The 18,687-nt window shown below is 42.3% G+C and overlaps 2 protein-coding genes across 2 annotated transcripts in view; one reads left to right on the top strand and one right to left on the bottom strand.

Annotated features, from left to right (window-relative positions):
- Positions 1-1,644: 1,644 nt before the first annotated feature.
- On the bottom strand, positions 1,645-2,460 carry LOC122237110 (basic proline-rich protein-like). The gene has a single exon (XM_042979835.1). The coding sequence runs from the start codon at positions 2,458-2,460 to the stop codon at positions 1,645-1,647; it is 816 nt and encodes a 271-aa protein (XP_042835769.1).
- SLC9A2 (solute carrier family 9 member A2) overlaps positions 2,459-18,687 on the top strand; it is a 99,508-nt gene continuing 83,279 nt past the window's right edge. Inside the window, exon 1 of the mRNA XM_015544618.2 lies at positions 2,459-2,756. Within this exon, the coding sequence (XP_015400104.2) occupies positions 2,459-2,756 (298 nt within the window). The remainder of the gene's footprint in view (positions 2,757-18,687) is intronic.

The raw sequence follows: 18,687 nt of genomic DNA, 5'->3' as shown, positions 1-18,687 counted from the left end.
GGGGAAGGATGAAAAGATTGTTTATAAAACTAAGTCCTTCATCTCCCATTTATAGAAAAGAGTACTTTTCTAAATGTAAGAAAAAGCTGATAATCTTTAACTACAATAACACAGATTTATACAAGTGATACTAGAGTCTGTAATTTCTACAGTTGTTATAGGCAGTCAGATCCCAGAAACATAGATTTGTCATTCGTTTTCTTGTTTATGATGCACAATCATTCTTCAAAGCATTCTGTGATTCAAACTTCTAGAAATTATTGTCTGAATGTGCCCTTGCCCTGCTGTTATTTCACTCAACTTGTAGAACTGGCCCGATTTGCTTACTGCAAAGAAAACTTTATTCTGCTGTGGCTTTTTTGGACAATCTTTAAATTAGCCTCCACTATTCTATTTAAAACCACTGGAGAAAATAATCTGCCATTCATGGCCAACTAGTCCTCAGGTGGAGGGAGTGCTGGCACGGACAGGCTGACTTAAATTCCTCCTAAACCATTATTTGATTGGTAAACTTGGGTACATCAGCTTGCTTGCTTGTTTGCTTTTAAGTATTTCTTCATCGACAATTCTTTGCTTACAAAAGGGGTACAAGAATGTAAAATGGATAGAAGAATGTCTACCTCTTGGAGGTTTTGTGATAATTGACAAAAAATACAGGTAAAGTGCTTTGCATGCAGCTCCCCACATAGAGCTACACAGTTTTACAAACGTATTATTTGCTGCTCCTTTCTTCCCAGGCATATGAAGCACATACTTTTCAATGAAAATTTAGAAGGCAGGCAGATTTTTGAATGGCTCGTTGATTCTCTTTAAGAAGATAGGACATCCCTACATTCAATTCTTGTTACAATTTTTGAAACACTAATGCTTTATATTAACTGAAGTACTCCTAGAATCCTTCTCTTATCCTGGACTTGTCCTGCGTAACTTTCAAAGTCTGAAGATGACTTATATGCTCTATTCAGGTGGAGACCTTTTTTTTTTTTTTTTTTTTTTTCCTTTCTTTCTCCCGTGTATCCTCTGTTGACCTCTCATAGATTCCCTATGTTAGAACTTGGGGGGGGGGGGATCTGCTTTAAACTCTGAAATGCCGAGTGCTTAGTAGCAGGAATCATATTTTGACATTGAAAACATTTGAAAAAAAGAAGGATTTTATTTCCTAAATATCGAAGGGAAAACGGTTTCACTTATTTGAATGACGACCGGTCCGCTTTCGACGATGGATCCTTTCAGTTTCTGGTGATGAAGATACTGGGGCAGTAAGACTTCACCCAGGGAAGCGGAAAACTGCCCTGTGAGCAGGCTGCGCTCCGAAGGCAGGGGGCGGTCGGCGCTGGAAGCTCCTGGAGATCCAAGGAGAATCGCGCTCCCTTTCCTCCCCTCTTCTAACCGCAACCCGTCCTGTAATTAGCGGAGCGAGTCAATCTGAGCTAGGCAAATCACTGGCTTTTCACGAAATAATTATATTTGTGTTGCTCTCGGACATGTGCACCTCTAAGCCTGAAAACAGAGACAGCTGTTTTTCTTTTTCGTGACCGGGGGCAGGGAGAAAACAGGGGAAGCGACAGTGGTGGAGGGAGCGAAACCAGTACGGGGTGGACGAGAAAAGTGGGAGCGTGGGAAGAGAGTCTGGCACGGACAGTTTCAGCGCGCAGAATGCCCTGTACAGTACGCGATGTGATAACCCTCGGAAGGGGAACAAAATGAGGCTTTTCTCAACTTTCTGAAACAGCCACAGAGCTCCCCAGTGTGTCCCGGCCTCCGCAGCTCCGGGGCCGGGCCGGGAGCGCCCCCACCCCGCGGGGCCGGCCTCCCCTCCGGACCCCGAGCCTGCGGCGCCTGGGCGCGAGCCCGGCACACCCGGCGTCCCCTCGTAGGAGCCTGCGGGGGAAAGGGCGCGACGCGTGGGTCGCGCCGGCCCCTTCGCTGGAGGGACGCCCGACGCTGCCTCCGGGGCGGGGACAGCTCCGGCCACCTTGCGCGATTCCGCCCGGAGCCGGCTGGTTCCGGGGGTGGGGGGGTCCGGGCGCGCGGTGCGGGCGAGAGAGGAGCGCGGCCCCGCGTCGCCCGCGGGCTGGGGCAGGTGCGCGGCGCGTCGGCCCGGTGCTCGCGTCCTCCCGCCCCGCGGCCCGGGCGCCGTGCCCGCCCCGCCCCTGCCCCCGCCCCCGCCCGCGGGCCGCCCGGGGCAGGGCCTGCAGCTGCGGCCGGCGAGCGGCGCACCGGGCATGGGCCGGCGGCCGGCGGCGGAGGGCGGCTGAGGGTGCGCGCTCGGCCAGGCGGTGTGCCCGCTCGCAGCGGGGACCGAACCGGCGGCTGCAGAGACCCCGGCCCCGCGGCGGGCGGCGGCTCACGGATCCGCACTGTGCGCGGCCGAGCGCGCGGCGCTGCCTCGGAGCGATGCGCTGAGCTCGCGGAGGGCCGAGCGCGGGGCTCGCCGGCAGCTCGGGGAGCCGACCCCATGGAGCCCGCGGGCGCCGGGAGGAGCCTGCGGGCGCCGCCACCGCCGCCGCCGCTGCTGCTGCTGCTGCTGCTCCTGCAGGTGGCGGGGCCGGCGGGCACCGTGGCTGAGACCCTGCTGGACGCGTCAAGGGCTATGGGCTCCAGCTCCAGCCCGCCGAGCCCCGCGAGCGTGGTGGCTCCCGGAACGACGCCGTTCGAGGAGAGTCGTTTGCCAGTGTTCACCCTGGATTACCCCCACGTGCAGATCCCCTTCGAGATCACCCTGTGGATCCTGCTGGCCTCCCTGGCCAAGATAGGTGAGCGAGCTGGACCCGCGAGCTGGGGTGGAGGCGATCGGAAGGGGACGCCCAGGTGGGTGGGCGTCCGAGTAGGCGAGTTGGCCTCTGGGTGGTGGCCACCTCCCTGCGGATCAGGGCAGGGGCGACAAAGCAGCTTCTGTTCCACAGGGACCCCGGGAGGAACACTTTCATGCTTTGGTTCTTAAGTGGACATTGGCCTTGAAATAGCCCGAAACTATTAGTCCATACAAACTCAGCGATTTGCTGCTTACTTTTGCCTGGGACACCAAGTGGTACAGCCTCCTGCCAAAGTAGAGACCTGTTTACTGAGGGAGGAGGCGAGTTAGCTGAGGTTTATTGGTCTCCCCCACTGGGAGAGAGGCGCGGGCTAGCACAGAGACTAAAACGGTTAAAGCCCTGGATGCTCTGAGAGAGAGGCGCCTTGGCAGTGACCCAGACCCTGCCATGCACCTGACTAATGAGGTGCATGGAAGAGGACCTGGGACGACTGAGTGCCTGCAGCTGCGACAGGAACACCCTGTCTCCTCCCCTCCTTTGGGCTGAGGCTGTCACTATCCAGGAAGCGTTTTCTTAGGTGACTGAGGCCAGTGAAGCAAGATGCATATTTAAAAATAATTAACCCACTTTTTAAACTGTCTCCTTAACTCTCATTTGGAAAGCAGAAGTGCTGAATGTCTTTTTTCATCTGCATTCCCCACGCCCCCGACACGTAAACTTTTGTTGTGCTCATGGTGCTTTATGCTATTTTTGCTTTATATTTTAAATACTTTTTTATTTTAAAATATGTCAACTACTGTCGTCATGATTCAAAAAGTTATTAGGTCAAAAGACACGTATGCATTATTGCATACGTCTTCTGCATTTGTCCTCGGAAAGGGCCTGTGCTGCACCGTGAGGCAGGTCGCCCTAAAGGATGAGCAGACGCCTTGCCTGTCGGCCTTGGGCTTCTTGATTGGTGGGAGAGATGCCATACACACCCGTGACCCTCATACAAGAAAGTGCTAAGTTGTGTGACAAATTCAGAAAAGATAATATGGCAGTGTCGGGAGGCAGAAGTCACTTGTGAAGTCACGATGTGAAGTCACGATGTGAAGTCAGGATGTGAAGGAAGCATTTAAATTGGGCTTTCAAGGATGACCAGGGTAGGGTCAGTCGGAGATGAAAGGGAACAACATTCCAGAGAGGAATGAACAAAGGCACAAATTGGGAGGAAAGCACAAAGCAGGTAGAAGAGATGGTTTGCAGGAGGGTGGAAGTTGTGGGAGGTAAGCCTGATGTCAGATAAAATTAATTAGATTCTATTAATGGTGGCCAAAGGAGGCACATGCTGTTTAGTGACTTTTCAGGCTGCAGTTGCCTGGCTTTGACATTGTTGTACCAGTTCAGTGTTTTAATTCCACCTGAGAAGTGGAAGCAGGGGAAATGGATTTCCCCATCTATCAGGTAGGGTATACACATTTGCAGGTAAACTCCTTGTCTGTAACAATACACTCAGGTGCTGTCTCCTCACATGGTCCTTACAACAACCCTGCCACGCAGGAAGGGCAGATATTAATACCCTCCCCCGCCCTTGATAGAGGTGGAAACTGAAACTCTGGAGAGCTTACAGGAGTTGCCCACAGATATACAAAGTGGGGAGCCAAATGCAGGCTCTGTTCACTCTGTCCCAGCCTCCATCGCTGGAGAGGTGCTTTTGTGCCCTGTTTCCATTACTGCTGCTCGGTTGCTATTTCTATTCAATTACAAGTCTTTGTTTTGTTCTTCACTCCTGATTATTTTAATCTGATTAATTACACTAATAACAGCTGCTGGTAGGCACTTAAGTTCATTACCTCTAATTTTCACAACCATCGTGGGTAGGTCTGATTACCCCATTTCCTATACGAAGAAACAGCAGTGGGGAGGTTACCTTGCTGGTGGGTGGGGAGCCAGAATTCCATCCAGGTCTGTCTGATGTCTCATCTTTGTGTCTATCCTGGAGGCTTGTTTTGTTATGGGATTAAATGACACTACCTATGTATAACATTCTTAGAAAATGCTGGACGTGTGGTAAGCGCTGAATGTTGTCACTAGTAGGCGTGGAAGAGGAGTGAACTGAAGCCTTGGGTAGTGCTCTGGCACTGTGTTTCCTTTTCCACTGCGCTGGGTAACCTCCTGCCTTTCTCTGCTCCTTTAGGCTCAGCCTTTCCCAAGTGTTCCTATTCGTGTGTGGGTTGCTCTTTCATACTTGTTGTTTTCTGTCATCATCTATTCATCTCGTTTGACTTTATCCCACTAATTGTGTGGTATTTTATTGAAATGCTTCTATGAGTTCATAGGTGTATTCATCTGCCCATTGGCAGTATTTTTGTTTTATACCCAGATGTATTTATATTCCCTGGCACTTGTTGTTCTGACCTTTCTGCCCCTCCCCCAATTGTAATCTTTACTGGCTACTAAGTCCCCTTTCTTCCCTGCATCTGGGGTGGCACAGAAATGGGAACACAGACAGATGTTCATGTCTCCCAACCAGAAGGGTCTGACCAGAGAGAGACCTCAGTGGAGACTGCCGTTTGTGGGGTAAAGGGTATATATAGTTCCCAGAAGAGAGAGTATAGTTTCAGTCTCCCAAAGCCAGTTTTTGGGGGTCTTTCCTAGGTTCTTCGTGTATATATGTAGTCCAGCCCTGCCTTCCTATTGCAGCTCTGCCCTTAGAGAAGCCTGGAAATGCCCAGATATCCACCCCCACGCCCCTCCCCCACCGGCCCTGAACTTTTTGTTGGATTTGAGGAAAACTGTCTTGTATTGTGGGATGCCTTTACAGCCCATTAAACAGTATCTAGTCATTCAAATGCTATCTTAACTTTTGCCCTGGAAAAACTATTATTTGGGGAGACTTATATGACTTAATTTGCTCATATTTTGGGCACGATGATGAATTGAGCTGTGCAGGGAGACTTGAGAGATTACAGATGTGTTAACTCATGCAAAATGCCATGGTTTCTATTTGGAGCACTTTTATGCCATGTACCTGGTGTACCTGAACTTACCTACCCAGAGAACATGGAGAAACATTGCTGGCGATTAATCTAAACAAAGGTAACAGGTTGCCCCAAATGGAGGCTCCTAATAACATTTGTAGGAGGTTTAAATCATGCCTGATGGTGAATTCAGAATTGTTTGCTAGATTGCAGTACAATATAACCTTAGAAATATTGCAGTCAGAAGTGAGCAGGTGCATTTGCGGGAGAGTGTTGAATGATTCAACTTTTCACTCTTTTACCTGATTATTAGGGAAACTCAATTTCTGAATTATTTGGTTAAAAACAAAATCCTCTCATCATGATGATGATGTGAATGTGTATGCAAAGTAGGTTAAATAAATCAAAGAATGTAGGAAACTTATTATACTTTTGAACAGGTGTTAAATTTTGCAGTTTTAGAATTTGTTTTTCACTTAGATCCAAGTTAGCACATGTGAACTTGTATTATTCTTTAATTTTTAAGATCTATATTTGGAATAATTGTTGATTTTTTTAACAGTTATGAAATGCACACCTTGCTTGGTAAATCCTATACACAGCAATGGAGTTCTACAGCTTAGAGTAATAGGTAGCCAAAGAATTAAGAAGAGGAAGAACTTCCAAGAGTGTTCTAAGATTGTCTCCTCTGATTTCCTTGCCCATGAAGTGGATCATTGGATTTGTCCTAAACCAGGTGAACTTGGGCATGTGTTCTACCATTCTTCAGAGTTCAAGGACAGAGTACTGGGTCCCTGCTGTTTAAAGCAACACAACTCCGTTCTCTTGTCCCCTCACCTACCTAGTAGTCTTGTTGAGCTGGCCTGTTTGCCTCTTCAGGTGTCAGCATGAATCCTGCCCTTTTCATCTCCTTTGCCCTTAAACTTGGGGTTAGGATGCAGAATTTTCCACTTCCCTCCACCCCGTTGTCTTGACATTAAATAACTTGTAGTATTATTTTAAGGAAAAGTCAAAGCAGTTTGGTCCCTGAAGGTTTCTCCTCTGGGATCAATTCTGTCCTGATTTGAAATATGAAACCAGATAGTTTCTGCAGTTGTTATCTGTCTGTATTACCTGAGATCTTGATCTCTTAGAAAAACCTATCATTGCCCTTGATCTGTTTCTCTTTGTTGTATTTGTTTTTCCTGAAGTGTATACACCAGCTGGTTGGTCAGTGGATGAAGCTCATGATCTTTCCTTGTTTCTGAACCACATCTTACTTCGAACACACTTGTGGAGCTCAGTCTTCCTGATGGCGTGTGCTTGTTCCTAATAAAGCTAAAAGAAGAATTTTGATTTCTTTTTGTCTGAAAGCTTCCATCTCTCTCCACTTTGGGTTAACCATACATTTCCTGTGTTCTGTGTGAAGGATGACTGCAGCAGCTTGTATTGTTTCTAAGGATCATTCAGGTGCCACCTGGAATCTTATCACTGCACTGTAACGCAGAAATATTTTCATGTCTTTTAAAAGAGTAACAGGTAATTTTTCTTTCTTTACCTTGATCAACAGTCTCCGAAGTTTATCTATTTTATACTTTTTCAAAGAATTAGATTTTGTTTGGTTTCTAGTTTACCAATTTCTTCTCTGTATTACTTAGTTACTCCTACTTTATTGGCATATATATATTTTTTTCATTCCTGAATTGAAAGTTTAGCTCATTAATTATTGAATTTACTTGTTTTCTAATATGTGTATTCCCACCTAACAATGATAATTAATCCCTGAAAAAAACACTTAGAGTTGAAAACATAATATTAGTTTCAAAAATTTTAATGACAAATGTTTTTATGAGCTCCTATGTTCTAAAATAGGCATACCCTTATGCTAAAATGACATCAGTCTTAGTAAAATGCACAAAACTATTTCAGTAGTTTATTTTAGTTATTACAACTCCTAAGAAGCCATTTCTCTTCATCAGTTCCTCCAAAATGTGGCTATTTACTTGTTTTCATTAAATTCAAAGCTGTGATAAACTAACACTCAAGACTGTGTTACAAAGCATAGTCATGATAACTATGTTTATGTAAATTTATCTGTATTGCAAATTATAATAACAATAAAGAGCATGGCAAAGACTAAAGAATTCAGGGAGGTGATGCAAATGGAAGGAATTGCACTTTCCTAAGCAACTGCATGAAATCATTACTGCTATTAATTGACAAACCACCTGTATTCTGAAATGAGAACTTAACATATCAGTGATAAAGCTGGAAAGATGACTGAAGTATCTCATCAAGGGCACCCAGCCACCGATTTAAAATCTATAAAATCCAATACAGTCTTTATGAAGTCAAAGAAATGCCTCATGTGCTGAAATAGGAATAGTAAAAGAAACTCTTCTTAAAGATGGTTTCTCATGATCCAAATGGGTATATCTTAGAAGAATGGCAATGTATGTATTTTTTTTAACGTTTATTTATTTTTGAGACAGCATGAGCAGGGGAAAGGCAGAGAGAGAGGAAGATACAGAATGTGAAGCAGGCTCTAGGCTCTGAGCCCTCAGTCCAGAGCCTGACATGGGGCTTGAATTCACAAACCACGAGATCATGATCTGAGCTGAAGTCTGACACTTAACCGACTGAGCCAGCCAGGTACCCCAGCAATATATGTATTTAAGGCTAAAAGTATATTGTTCTGTCCTACTTTCGTTGCATTGTATAGTTTTGATATGTAGAGTTTTCACTATTGTTTCACTATTGTTTAGTATTGTTTAGTATTTTTAAATTCCCTTATGATTTTTTTATTCTAGCCCAATAATTATTTAGAATTATAGTTTTTAGTCAGTAAGCATATTGAGATATGTGGTTATTTTTTATTTATTCATATTTTATTTAATTTTGGTTAGATATGCCTGATAATTGATTTTTGATATTGATTGAGATGTCCTCTGTGGTTTAACATGTGGTCCTTTTTAAACTGCATTTTCCATGCTTGCTTGAAAAAGATTATAGGGGTGCCTAAGTGGCTGAGTCAGTTGAGTGTCCGACTCTTGATTTCAGCTCAGGTGATGATCCCAGGTTCATAGATTGAGACCTGTGTTGGCCTCCATGCTAAGCGTGGAGCCTGCTTAAAATTAGCACTCGTTCTCTCTCTCTCTCTCTCTCTCTCTCTCTCTCTCTCTCTCTCCCCCCCCCATTCCTCCACTCTCTCTGTCTCTCTAATATAAAAAGAAAGAAAAAAAAGATTATATATTCTCTATTTATTGGATGTAGGATTCTATACAGGCACATGTGCACATATGAAGATAACATGCCTCCACACAGAGGATTAGATTACATTTTAATTATGGTGTTCAGATATTTAATAGAATTGCTGAGTTTTGGTTATTTTATCTATTAGGTTATGGGGTACATTAAAATCAGTCTCTAAGATTGTGATGCCAATTACTATTTGTAATTTTGTCAGTTTTTGCTTTATATATTTTGATGCCAAGTTATTAGGTTCATACAAGTTTAATATTATATCTTCTGAGTGAATTCTTTAATGATTAAATTATGAGCTTCTTTATTTTCAATAATATTCTTGTGGCTCATAGTCTGTTTTTTCTCTTATTACTATTGCTATTCAAAATAAAACTAGATTTTGCACATGTATTTTTTCTGTATCTGTTTTCACATCTACATTTTCCAGACATATCTTTTCCCTTAACATTGCAATCAAATCAACTAGATAATTGTTCTTCAGATACATTTTGTTAAACTACATACACATTGGGGTACATGTGCCCCTATGAATCAGCACTCCCGTATTCTTTGGATAAATTCTTAGTAGTCCTATTGCTGGGTCATAGGGTAGTTCTATTTTTAATTTTTTGAGGAACCTCCACACTGTTTTCCAGAGTGACTGCACCAGTTTGCATTACCACCAACAGTACAAGAGTGCATACACTGTATGTTAGCCAACTTGACAATAAATTATGTTAAAAAAAGTTTTTTTAAATAAAGTCTGTACTTAAAGCTCAAAAAAAAACCCCTACATATAACTGGATTTTTTTATATTTAATTTAAATTTTAAAAATATTTGTAATTTAAAAAATTGCAGTTACATTTATTGTAAGTTAAGATATATGTGAGCTTATTTTGCTCTTTGTTTATTGTGCTTTTATTTGGTATATTTAATTTTAGTGTCATATTTTGGCCTAGTCAATTTTTTTCATTTATTTTTAACATATTATTATATATTCTGTTTATATTCCTTTTGTGCTTACTTTTCAATTTTAATTTGATTATCTGATTTAACAGGAGCCAGGGCAGACTGCTTTGGCTCACATCCCAGTTACATTTTCCTACATATTTTGTGGTTGTGAGATATTGGGTACATAACTTAAAACTCTCTGGGGTCAGTTGCCTTATTGGTTAAATGGGTATAATGAAAGTACCAGTGTCATAAGCTGCTATAAAAAATAAATTAGTTAATATATGTAAAATCTTAAAACAATTTTTGGAACATGGCAAACAGTATTTACTATTATGTTATTGTTTTACACTGTTCCTTAATAATATTTAAACTTTAAAATTTTTAACTGCTATTTGCCTGTTTCAGAATTGTAATTTTTGGTTTAGAATTCAGACCTGGTTTATATTTAACTTCTTCCAAATTAGACTTTAATTTTTAGACCTGGTTTGTATTTAATTTCTTCCAAATTAGTTTTTTATTTTTATAAGCAGTATTTACATAGATTTGCAAACATGCTTACCAATTTTTTTATTGTTACTTCTTCTCTCTCCCTTCCACATTGTTTTCTTTTTACTGAAGTGTTTTCTTTGATACATACTTCATTCAGGGAGGACCTTTGAATGATAAATTCTCTTGATCTTTAACAATGTCTTTATCTTGATTATTCTCTTGAATGATTATATAACAACATAGGAGTTGGAATTATTATCACTTATCAGTTGGAAAATATTGTTTCATTACTTTCTGTCTGGTTTTGTTGCTAAGGAGATTTATGTTGTTACTCTCATTGCCCTTTGGATTAATCAGACTTTGCTGTCTGTGTGTATTTAAGATTTTTCATTTGGTTATTTCTGATATTCTGCCACTTCTTCAGTATGTCTAGGTATCGACTTATTTTATTTTTGTTGCTTGGACTTGTGCTTCCATGTTTCTTAATGCCGTTTGATGTTTTTCATCTCTTTTCTATTTCTTGGTGATTTTATCAGATCTTTTTTTCCAGTACCACATTATACTTTCACAGATTTCACAGTTAGGCACAGGCCTAACTTACTCATTGGATTTTTCATTTTAATTATATTTTCATTTATGCTGCCTTGGTTCTTTTTCCAGTCTACTTGCATTTTGTTCATACTATTCTACTATTTAATTAACTTATACTCCTCCTTTGGAGTATTTTATTTAAACTGTATTCATTTTATAGTTGTTGTTGTGGTTTTTGTTTTTCCTTTTTTTTTTAGATTTTCCTGTTAGGGCACTTGGGTGGCTCAGTTGGTTAAGCGTCCAGCTTCAACTTTGGTCGTGATCTCACGGTTTGTGGGTTCGAGCCCTGTGTCAGGCTCTGTGCTGACAGCTCAGAGCCTAGAGCCTGCTTTGGATTCTGTGTCTCTCTCTCTCTTTCTCTGTCCCTCTCCTGATCATGTTCTGTCTCTGTCTCTGTCTCTCTCTCTCTCTCTCAAAAATAAAATAAACATTAAAAAAACTTAAAAAGGTAGATTTTTCTCTTATTTTTAGTTGTTAATTATGTTTATCACATTTACCGATTTTCCCTTTTGGATATTTATTTCCTCATATAGATTATATTTTTTATTGTGAGCTTAGCTTCAGCAGGGGATGTTTACTTGGAAGTGGTTTGTTTCCCTTAAGTTATGAATGGTTCTAACAAAAATGGTTTTGAGTTTTCATGCTGGGACCCAGAATTTCAGTGATTGGTTTTTAGTGCTAGCTTGGTTTTCCTATATTATTCAAGTGGACTTTAAACCTGTGTGTGGGGTCAATCTGGAATTTTATACTTCACAGGTGAATTTTCCCTCTGCCCAAGGCTATAAAGAGTTGATGTATTTCCTTCAATTTTTCCTTGGCTATAGACATCTTTTAGTACGTGTTTATTTGGCACAAAGTAGCTCTCTGAGACTCAGGAATTTATGCATGAATCCTTCCCTGACTGGTCTGACTTCGGATTTCTTGGCTTCATATAAGTGTTCAAATGCTAGGTCCCAGCACATAGTGCAGGTAAACTTGTGTGGAATCCAATCCCCCAGGTTCACTGTGGCTTGAAATCCTACTGATGTCTCTTTCTTGGACTTCTCTTGTTTCTGGCCTCGGAGACATTTTCCTTTATTTCGGATGTGGCTAGATATTAATCTTCTGTGTTTGAAGTACGAGATGGTTTTATCTGTGTTCACATTGTTGGATGGCTCAGTGACATTTTATATGGTACTTTTAAAAGAAATGCGTGCTATGTAGTGTTAAAAGCCCATGGGTATGTTCTGCCCATAGGATATCATAATGGACTCTCTTCAATGTAAGGTGAATATAATATGTTCTTTTCCTAGTTTTTCTATCTGCAGGATGGGAAGATGTAACTATTCTCCTTTTCTCTTCTATATTTTCATAGTTGGGTAGAAGAGAAATAGTTCAGCAATTGAAAAAGTGTTGGACTTGAGGTTTGGAAAATACGTCCCCAGATCAGAAGCAGGAAGACCCTGTGGCACTTTGAGTTCTGCCATTAACTTTGTTGTATGATCCTCCCAAGACTTGGTTCTCACATTTAATTAGTAGAAGTAGGGATATGTATCTGCCCCACCTGTTTAACATTTCCAAGGGATAATAAGAGATACTGTGTAGGGGAGGAAGTCATTTATAACAAAGATTTTACTTTTATAGCAAAAGAAACTTAAGCCAAGAGAAGCATGTGTTTATTATATTAAAGGGACGTGCAGACATGGGCGTATTGTCATTCTAAATGAGGCGTGCACAATTAGAGGTTACTCTCTTGCAATTACATCTTTTAAATGTGATGAATCATAATTGATGTACTTCCTGCAACAATCCTACACATTGTTCATCACTGTTCCAGGGCTTTCTAATCTTGATTTGTAAAATTCATCCCTTGTTTGAAGATGTATGCATTCCTTTCCCTCTTCAATAACTCCAGGGGAGGTATGGGAATTCCTTTGAAAGCTCTCTGGGTGGTTGTGACATAACCGTATTTTTAAAGGTGAGTTTCATGTTAATACTTGGTGTTGGCATACAAAGGCCCACATGTGAAAAACAGAAAAGTCAAATTCACAATTGTCTTTAGAAATTTCAGCGGCAAATGGAACAGATTACACATGCCCAGCCTGCCTGTGAAAGTGCTCTAAAGCAGTTTAAAATTTTTGTTATCCATGGAAAGTTTCTCGTGGAGTCACAAGGCCATGGGACGATTCTTTTGCCGTGTTCCTGTGACTCTGCCACAGGCAATTCTGCTACTCCCTATTACTAAGCTTCTTTCCTAGGGATCCATGGGCTGGGAAACCTGATCAATGTAATGCAGCCGAGCAGAGTCTTTTATTGTGGCATTGGAGGGTGGAGATGGGTGGGCCTACATAATCCCTCTATCACAGGTTTCTTTAATAAAACAATAATAGCCAACCAGGATGAAGCATTATTCCATGCCAGGTATTTGGGCCAAGTGTTTTATACCCATTGTCTCATTTAATCATCACAACAACTCTGGTTGGTAAGCCATCATTATTATCCCCAGTTTTAAAAAATAGATGAGGAAACAGGTTTAGAGAGCTGAGGTAACCTGTCCAGGGTATCACAACTCTTAAGTGGTAGAGGTGGGATCCATGGTCAGCGTACCTCATTGCTCTACTGTGTTTTGTTCCGGAGAAGAGTATTACGTTCTAGGCATCTGTCTGTAGTCTCCAGAGCACCTAGATGTGCCTTATCTCATACACTCTTAACCTTAATCTTGACGGTCTCAGATTTTCACCGTAAAATCAGACCACGATGATTACATCCTGCCTACTTCACAGGATCTTTGTGTGGACCAACTGAAAGCACATTTGACTCTACAGCTGACATTGGTCGGACCTCACCACAACTCTGTAAACTGGTAGGACAGAAGGAGCTCCAGAAGGCAAGGTGGCATAACTCATAAGTGGTGTCAGAGCTAGAACTTGAGTCTGGAATTTCTGAAGCTTGGTCTAACTTTTTCTCCCATGCATAACTTAGAGAATATAGAATTCCAATGCTTTTGATATATATATTTAACATGTTAAGATTCATAGGTTAAAGGTTCAACCCATAACTTGGGCTACCATATACATTTTAATAGGCCAAAGTTCAGCTTCAACAGGTTTACAGGAGACAGGGTGTTAAATGTGTTTCGTGGTTGCACGTGCATGCACACGTGTTGAACTGCATGCACATGCATGCACACGCAGACACATTTGCACACGTGAACGACATTCATTAGGATGGAAGCTCTGTGCAGGAAGGGATTTTGTCTCTTTGACGTGCTGCCTAGAACAGTGCTTGGCACAGAGCAGGTACTCAATAAATAAGCACTGAGAAAAATAATAAGTAAATAGTAGTTAGAGACACTTTTTGTTTCACCTCAGCTTAATCATGTGGTAATTAAGGTAACTGTGTCTCCTGGTTTGTCCATGATATCCATGATTTGCGTCCATTATCCGAGAACATATATTAATAGTCTGCCCCTCACTCTCAAATATGCTAGTCCACGTGGTCATTTATGTAGTCACTCTACATACAATGCATATACTGTAATTGCACATACTTTGAGTGGTAACTTCCGCCCTGTTGTCCAAAATCTGACCTCTGCCACTTACTAGCTGTGGAGTTTGGGTGAGTTAATAATCCTCTATAACCTCAGTTATTTCATCCATAAAATAGGAGAATGAGAATAGCTTCCTTGTGAGGTTGATGAGAGTGCACGTAGAAAACTTGCCACCTTCAGACCTTGGAAATGTGGTTAGCCCTTGGATAAGAACCGATGTCTTGCTTCCTCCTCCAAAGCATAACGGTATCGCGCCACCAAAGTCTGTTTCATCCAGTTATTCTGTAGCAAGTTGTTAGATTGTCTGGATGGCCCTGTCTCCTGCTGTTGGTGTTATGCACGGGCTTCTCTCTAAATCATAACCTTGCAGTTTTCAGTGTTGCATAAATGTAAAAAAAAAAAATCATCTGTCTGCTTTTGTAAGTTAATTTGCAATAGAGAAGAAAGGCCACACACCCCCCTTTGTTTGGTGGCAGGTTCCTCTGTCAAAGACTGAAGGGCGAACAGCCAGGTGTAGTAGGTAAGGGGCATAGTAGGTGGGAGGCAGCAGAGAGGGCCTTGCACACAAGGCTTGTGGTCCGGTGAGACGTTCTGTGTAGGAGCTGGCTCTCCCCTAGGCCTTCCTCCTGACACCCTCTGAGCTGCTGGGTCTACTCCGTGTCCTCAGGGTCCCCAGCAATGTCCATTCACACACAAGCAGGGCAAACATGTTTTTCAGCAGGTCATTCCCAAGTCCCTTTGTACTTTTTTCTTTTTTCTTTTTTTAAACTGTGTTCCTTTAGGAATCGAGGCAGGAAGGAGTTGTAAAACAAAGTCTTGCCCAAAGTAATCATGAAAACACCATTCATGTCTACCTGTCTTCTTAGGAAAATGGCATCATTCTTTGTGCATCCTCCGTGACCTGTCCGGAAGGATACAAAGATGCTGCCGTGGGCTCAAGGAGCTGATGTCTTTAAGAGAACTAGAAAATATGTGTGTGTGCCTGCGGGAAACAGCTCCCACCCCAGTCTCTCTGGGTCCTGTTGTGCACGGCTTCCTTCTTTTAGCACTTTTGTCACTATCTGACATATGTTTATTTATTTATTAGTCGCCTGTGTGTGCTCACAGTCCCTCCCTCCTCAAGTACAGGCTCCAGGGATGGGGGCCTGTGTCTTTTGTTTTTGTCTACCTCTGCAGGGCTTAGGCGGTTCACAGTCAAAACTCATGAGGTCTACATCCTCAGTACTGTTTTCTGTTTTCAGCTGCTTCACATATATAAGCCTATTTTGATTCTCACAAGAGTCTTCACTTGGTTTTGTTTTACTGCTGACATGTATTCATGTGCTTTCATTCGAAGCGTGGTTCGTGAGTGCTAATGGCTTTGCTAAAGGGATTTGGTTGATAAGATAGCCGATTTATATATGTAATGACTTTACTCCCTCTGCAGTGATTTTTTTTTTTTCTTCTTTTTCTTTCCGTTTGGTCTTGATGTCTCAATTTTGTGTTTTGAGGCCACTGAAACCAAGGGAGTTTATTACTGTTTCTGAATCTGTGAACAAGTGTGTATAACTGGCAGGACTCCGGTCTTTTATTTTTCCACTAAATATGTTAGTAGTACTGGTTATTATTTTCCTAAAGTGTAATAATTATGATGATGCTTGGACCATAGGATTCTTAAGAATTGAAATCCCTTTGGTCTTTGCAACGATAAGCAAATCGAAAGACACATGGATGTGCAGAGATCACCGAGTTGGTAATCAGAAGCTGGAGAGGAGGCAAAATGAGCAAAAATATGCTGATTCTGGTAAGTTGAGAAAATAGCATCCTTTTACCAAATAGGGTAGTTTCTTAATTTAGCTTTGGCCACCGGTGTGCACGCAGATCCCCTCCGTGTATATAACCAGTGACTGGAGTTAAGTGTTAGCGACCACTTAATTGAAAAATGCAATTAGGCAGCAATTACTGGCAATTGTGGGTTCCTCTACTATACTTTGATCTATTTATTTTAAGCAAGTGGTACGTTTGTTTAGAAGGCAGGCTCTCAGAGGAATAAAAGCCAAACGGAACATAAAACTCCAACACAACGTGGTTGAGTGGGTGCGGTAGGCTGTCTGGATAACCGTGCATAACTTAATGATGGGTGGGCAAACAACACAACCAAAAATTGGCATAAATCATTTACTAACACACGGGTTGAAAGAATCACAAATCTTGGGCTTTAACATCTAGCTGGGGCAGTAGGAAAAAAATTGCTTTCAGCCATTGGCCTGCATGGCAAGTCTTGCCTCTCTCTAGGTTAGAGTACCCCAGGGTCCCTGTCACCACTCCTGGGTCTTGGATCCCGGTGCCCCCTCCCTGTCCCTCTCCCTCCCAGCCAGATCTGCAGAAAGTCTATTCAGATACAGTTGGCAAACCTAACTACTCCCTGGATACTGTCATTCCCCCTACATAATGCCTATACCCGGGAGAGTTTTTTCCCCTCAGAAAGATCTCTTTCAGTCTACCCCTTCCTTTTCCGAACCCCTTCCTCGAAGGGTGTTACTGCAGTGGAGAAAGAAGAAGAAGAAAAAGGGGTGGGCCAAGAGCCACAAGGGGGTAGAACTTGGTAACGTTAAAGATACTTAGAATATGGGGCTGTCGAATCCGCTTCAGAGCTGTAAAATCTGAACCTGCAGTCCTGACAGATGCAGGACAAGTTCTGTGACGACTTTATGTGTACTTCATGAGAAACATGAGTCGAGGACTCTGCTAAATAAGAATTCTTGGCGCGTCCGAGGGCTGCTCTGAGCATTTTAACAGCGTGGATCTTGTTTCCCACCTGGCGATATTAGAAATTCCCCTGGCATCTGTGGATTACTTTACTTGGCATAGGGAGGCACATATTTCACACCCAGATGTAAAATATGTGAAAATTCTTGGGACACTGGCCAGTGTCATTGTTATTTCCTGGTGCAGAGTTGCTGCCTTGGTGGGCGGTAAGGACGCACCCAAATCAGTTATAATTTCTGGGCCATGTGGATGGTGTGGTATGACTACTCCATCTTGGTTGCACTGCGCTCATGGAACGTTTTGCAAAATTCATAGGACCCAATCTGAGCATGCTGATAGCAAGAACTGAACATCTTCGGAATTCATTTCCCTGGCCTAGCCTACCTGTAGCTTCAAAAAGGAGACTGTGGGGGCACCTGGTTGATTTCAGCTTATGTCACAATTTCAGGGTTCGTGGGATCAAGCCCTGTGTTGGGCTCCATGCTATCAGCTTGGGATTCTCTTTATCTCTTTGCCCCTCCCCTGCTTGTGCATTCTCTCTCTCAAAATAAATATGAAAAAAAAAAAGAAAAAAAGGAGAGTGTGACCCGTTAACAGAGTAATCTAAGATTGGCCTCTGCAGTAGGAAGTAACCAAGATGGTAAACTATGTAATTGGTTTGATCCTCTGAAAGCCATTGAGTGGTAAGCAACCTAACATAAAATTGAAAACCGCAAATAACTCAAATAAAAAGCAAGAAGTATTATTTACAGAAAAGCACAGTGTTCATTTATTTATTTCTCCTTTCTTCTCTGGCTTTCCTCACTCTCCGAGCATAGTTTCTTTCTTATCTTGGAAAGGAAGAAATTGATTTGCTTTTGGCAAGATAACTATGCAAAATAATTATGATGTATGTCCTTTACATAGATGCTAATAAGCTAGTCTCTTGCATGACCGTCTCCTTCAGAATTCCTAGAAAAATAGTGAGCTTTTCTGTCACAGAAGCTGCCTTCAAGCAGCGAGGGCACGCGATTGTCACTTCATTAGAATAGATTTTATAGAGGTATTGGAAGACTGGAGATACGCTGTAACGCACAAGCTGAGGAGCCGTATCAACAGAGTCATTAACTTTGCACAGTGCTTCGTGTGCTCGCCACTGTGGCCCAGCCTCTTTTACAGCCAGGAGAACTTTCTTTGTGATCGGCCTGCCCAAAATTGATTTGGGCTGCCAAGCCTGGAGAGACTCTGGCCCTTTTCGCTTGGTCTCCGGGCCCTGGAGAGCCAAGGGATTCAGTGCCAGGAAGATCTTCCCAGGCCACCTGGTTCCCGCTCAGCCCAGCACATATTTCCTCCCAGACACCTTCATGTGTGGAACCAAAAACTTCTCTATCATTTGAAGGGATAGCTTGCTGTTGTTTCAATTTGTGACTTTCCTTGAAATCCAGAGACCTATAT

The sequence above is a fragment of the Panthera tigris genome, chromosome A3 (genome assembly GCF_018350195.1).
Source record: "Panthera tigris isolate Pti1 chromosome A3, P.tigris_Pti1_mat1.1, whole genome shotgun sequence".
In the NCBI taxonomy this organism is placed as follows: Eukaryota; Metazoa; Chordata; class Mammalia; order Carnivora; family Felidae; genus Panthera; species Panthera tigris.
The sequence above is the reverse complement of the archived record's forward strand: the minus strand, read 5'-3'. Positions and strand labels throughout refer to the sequence as shown.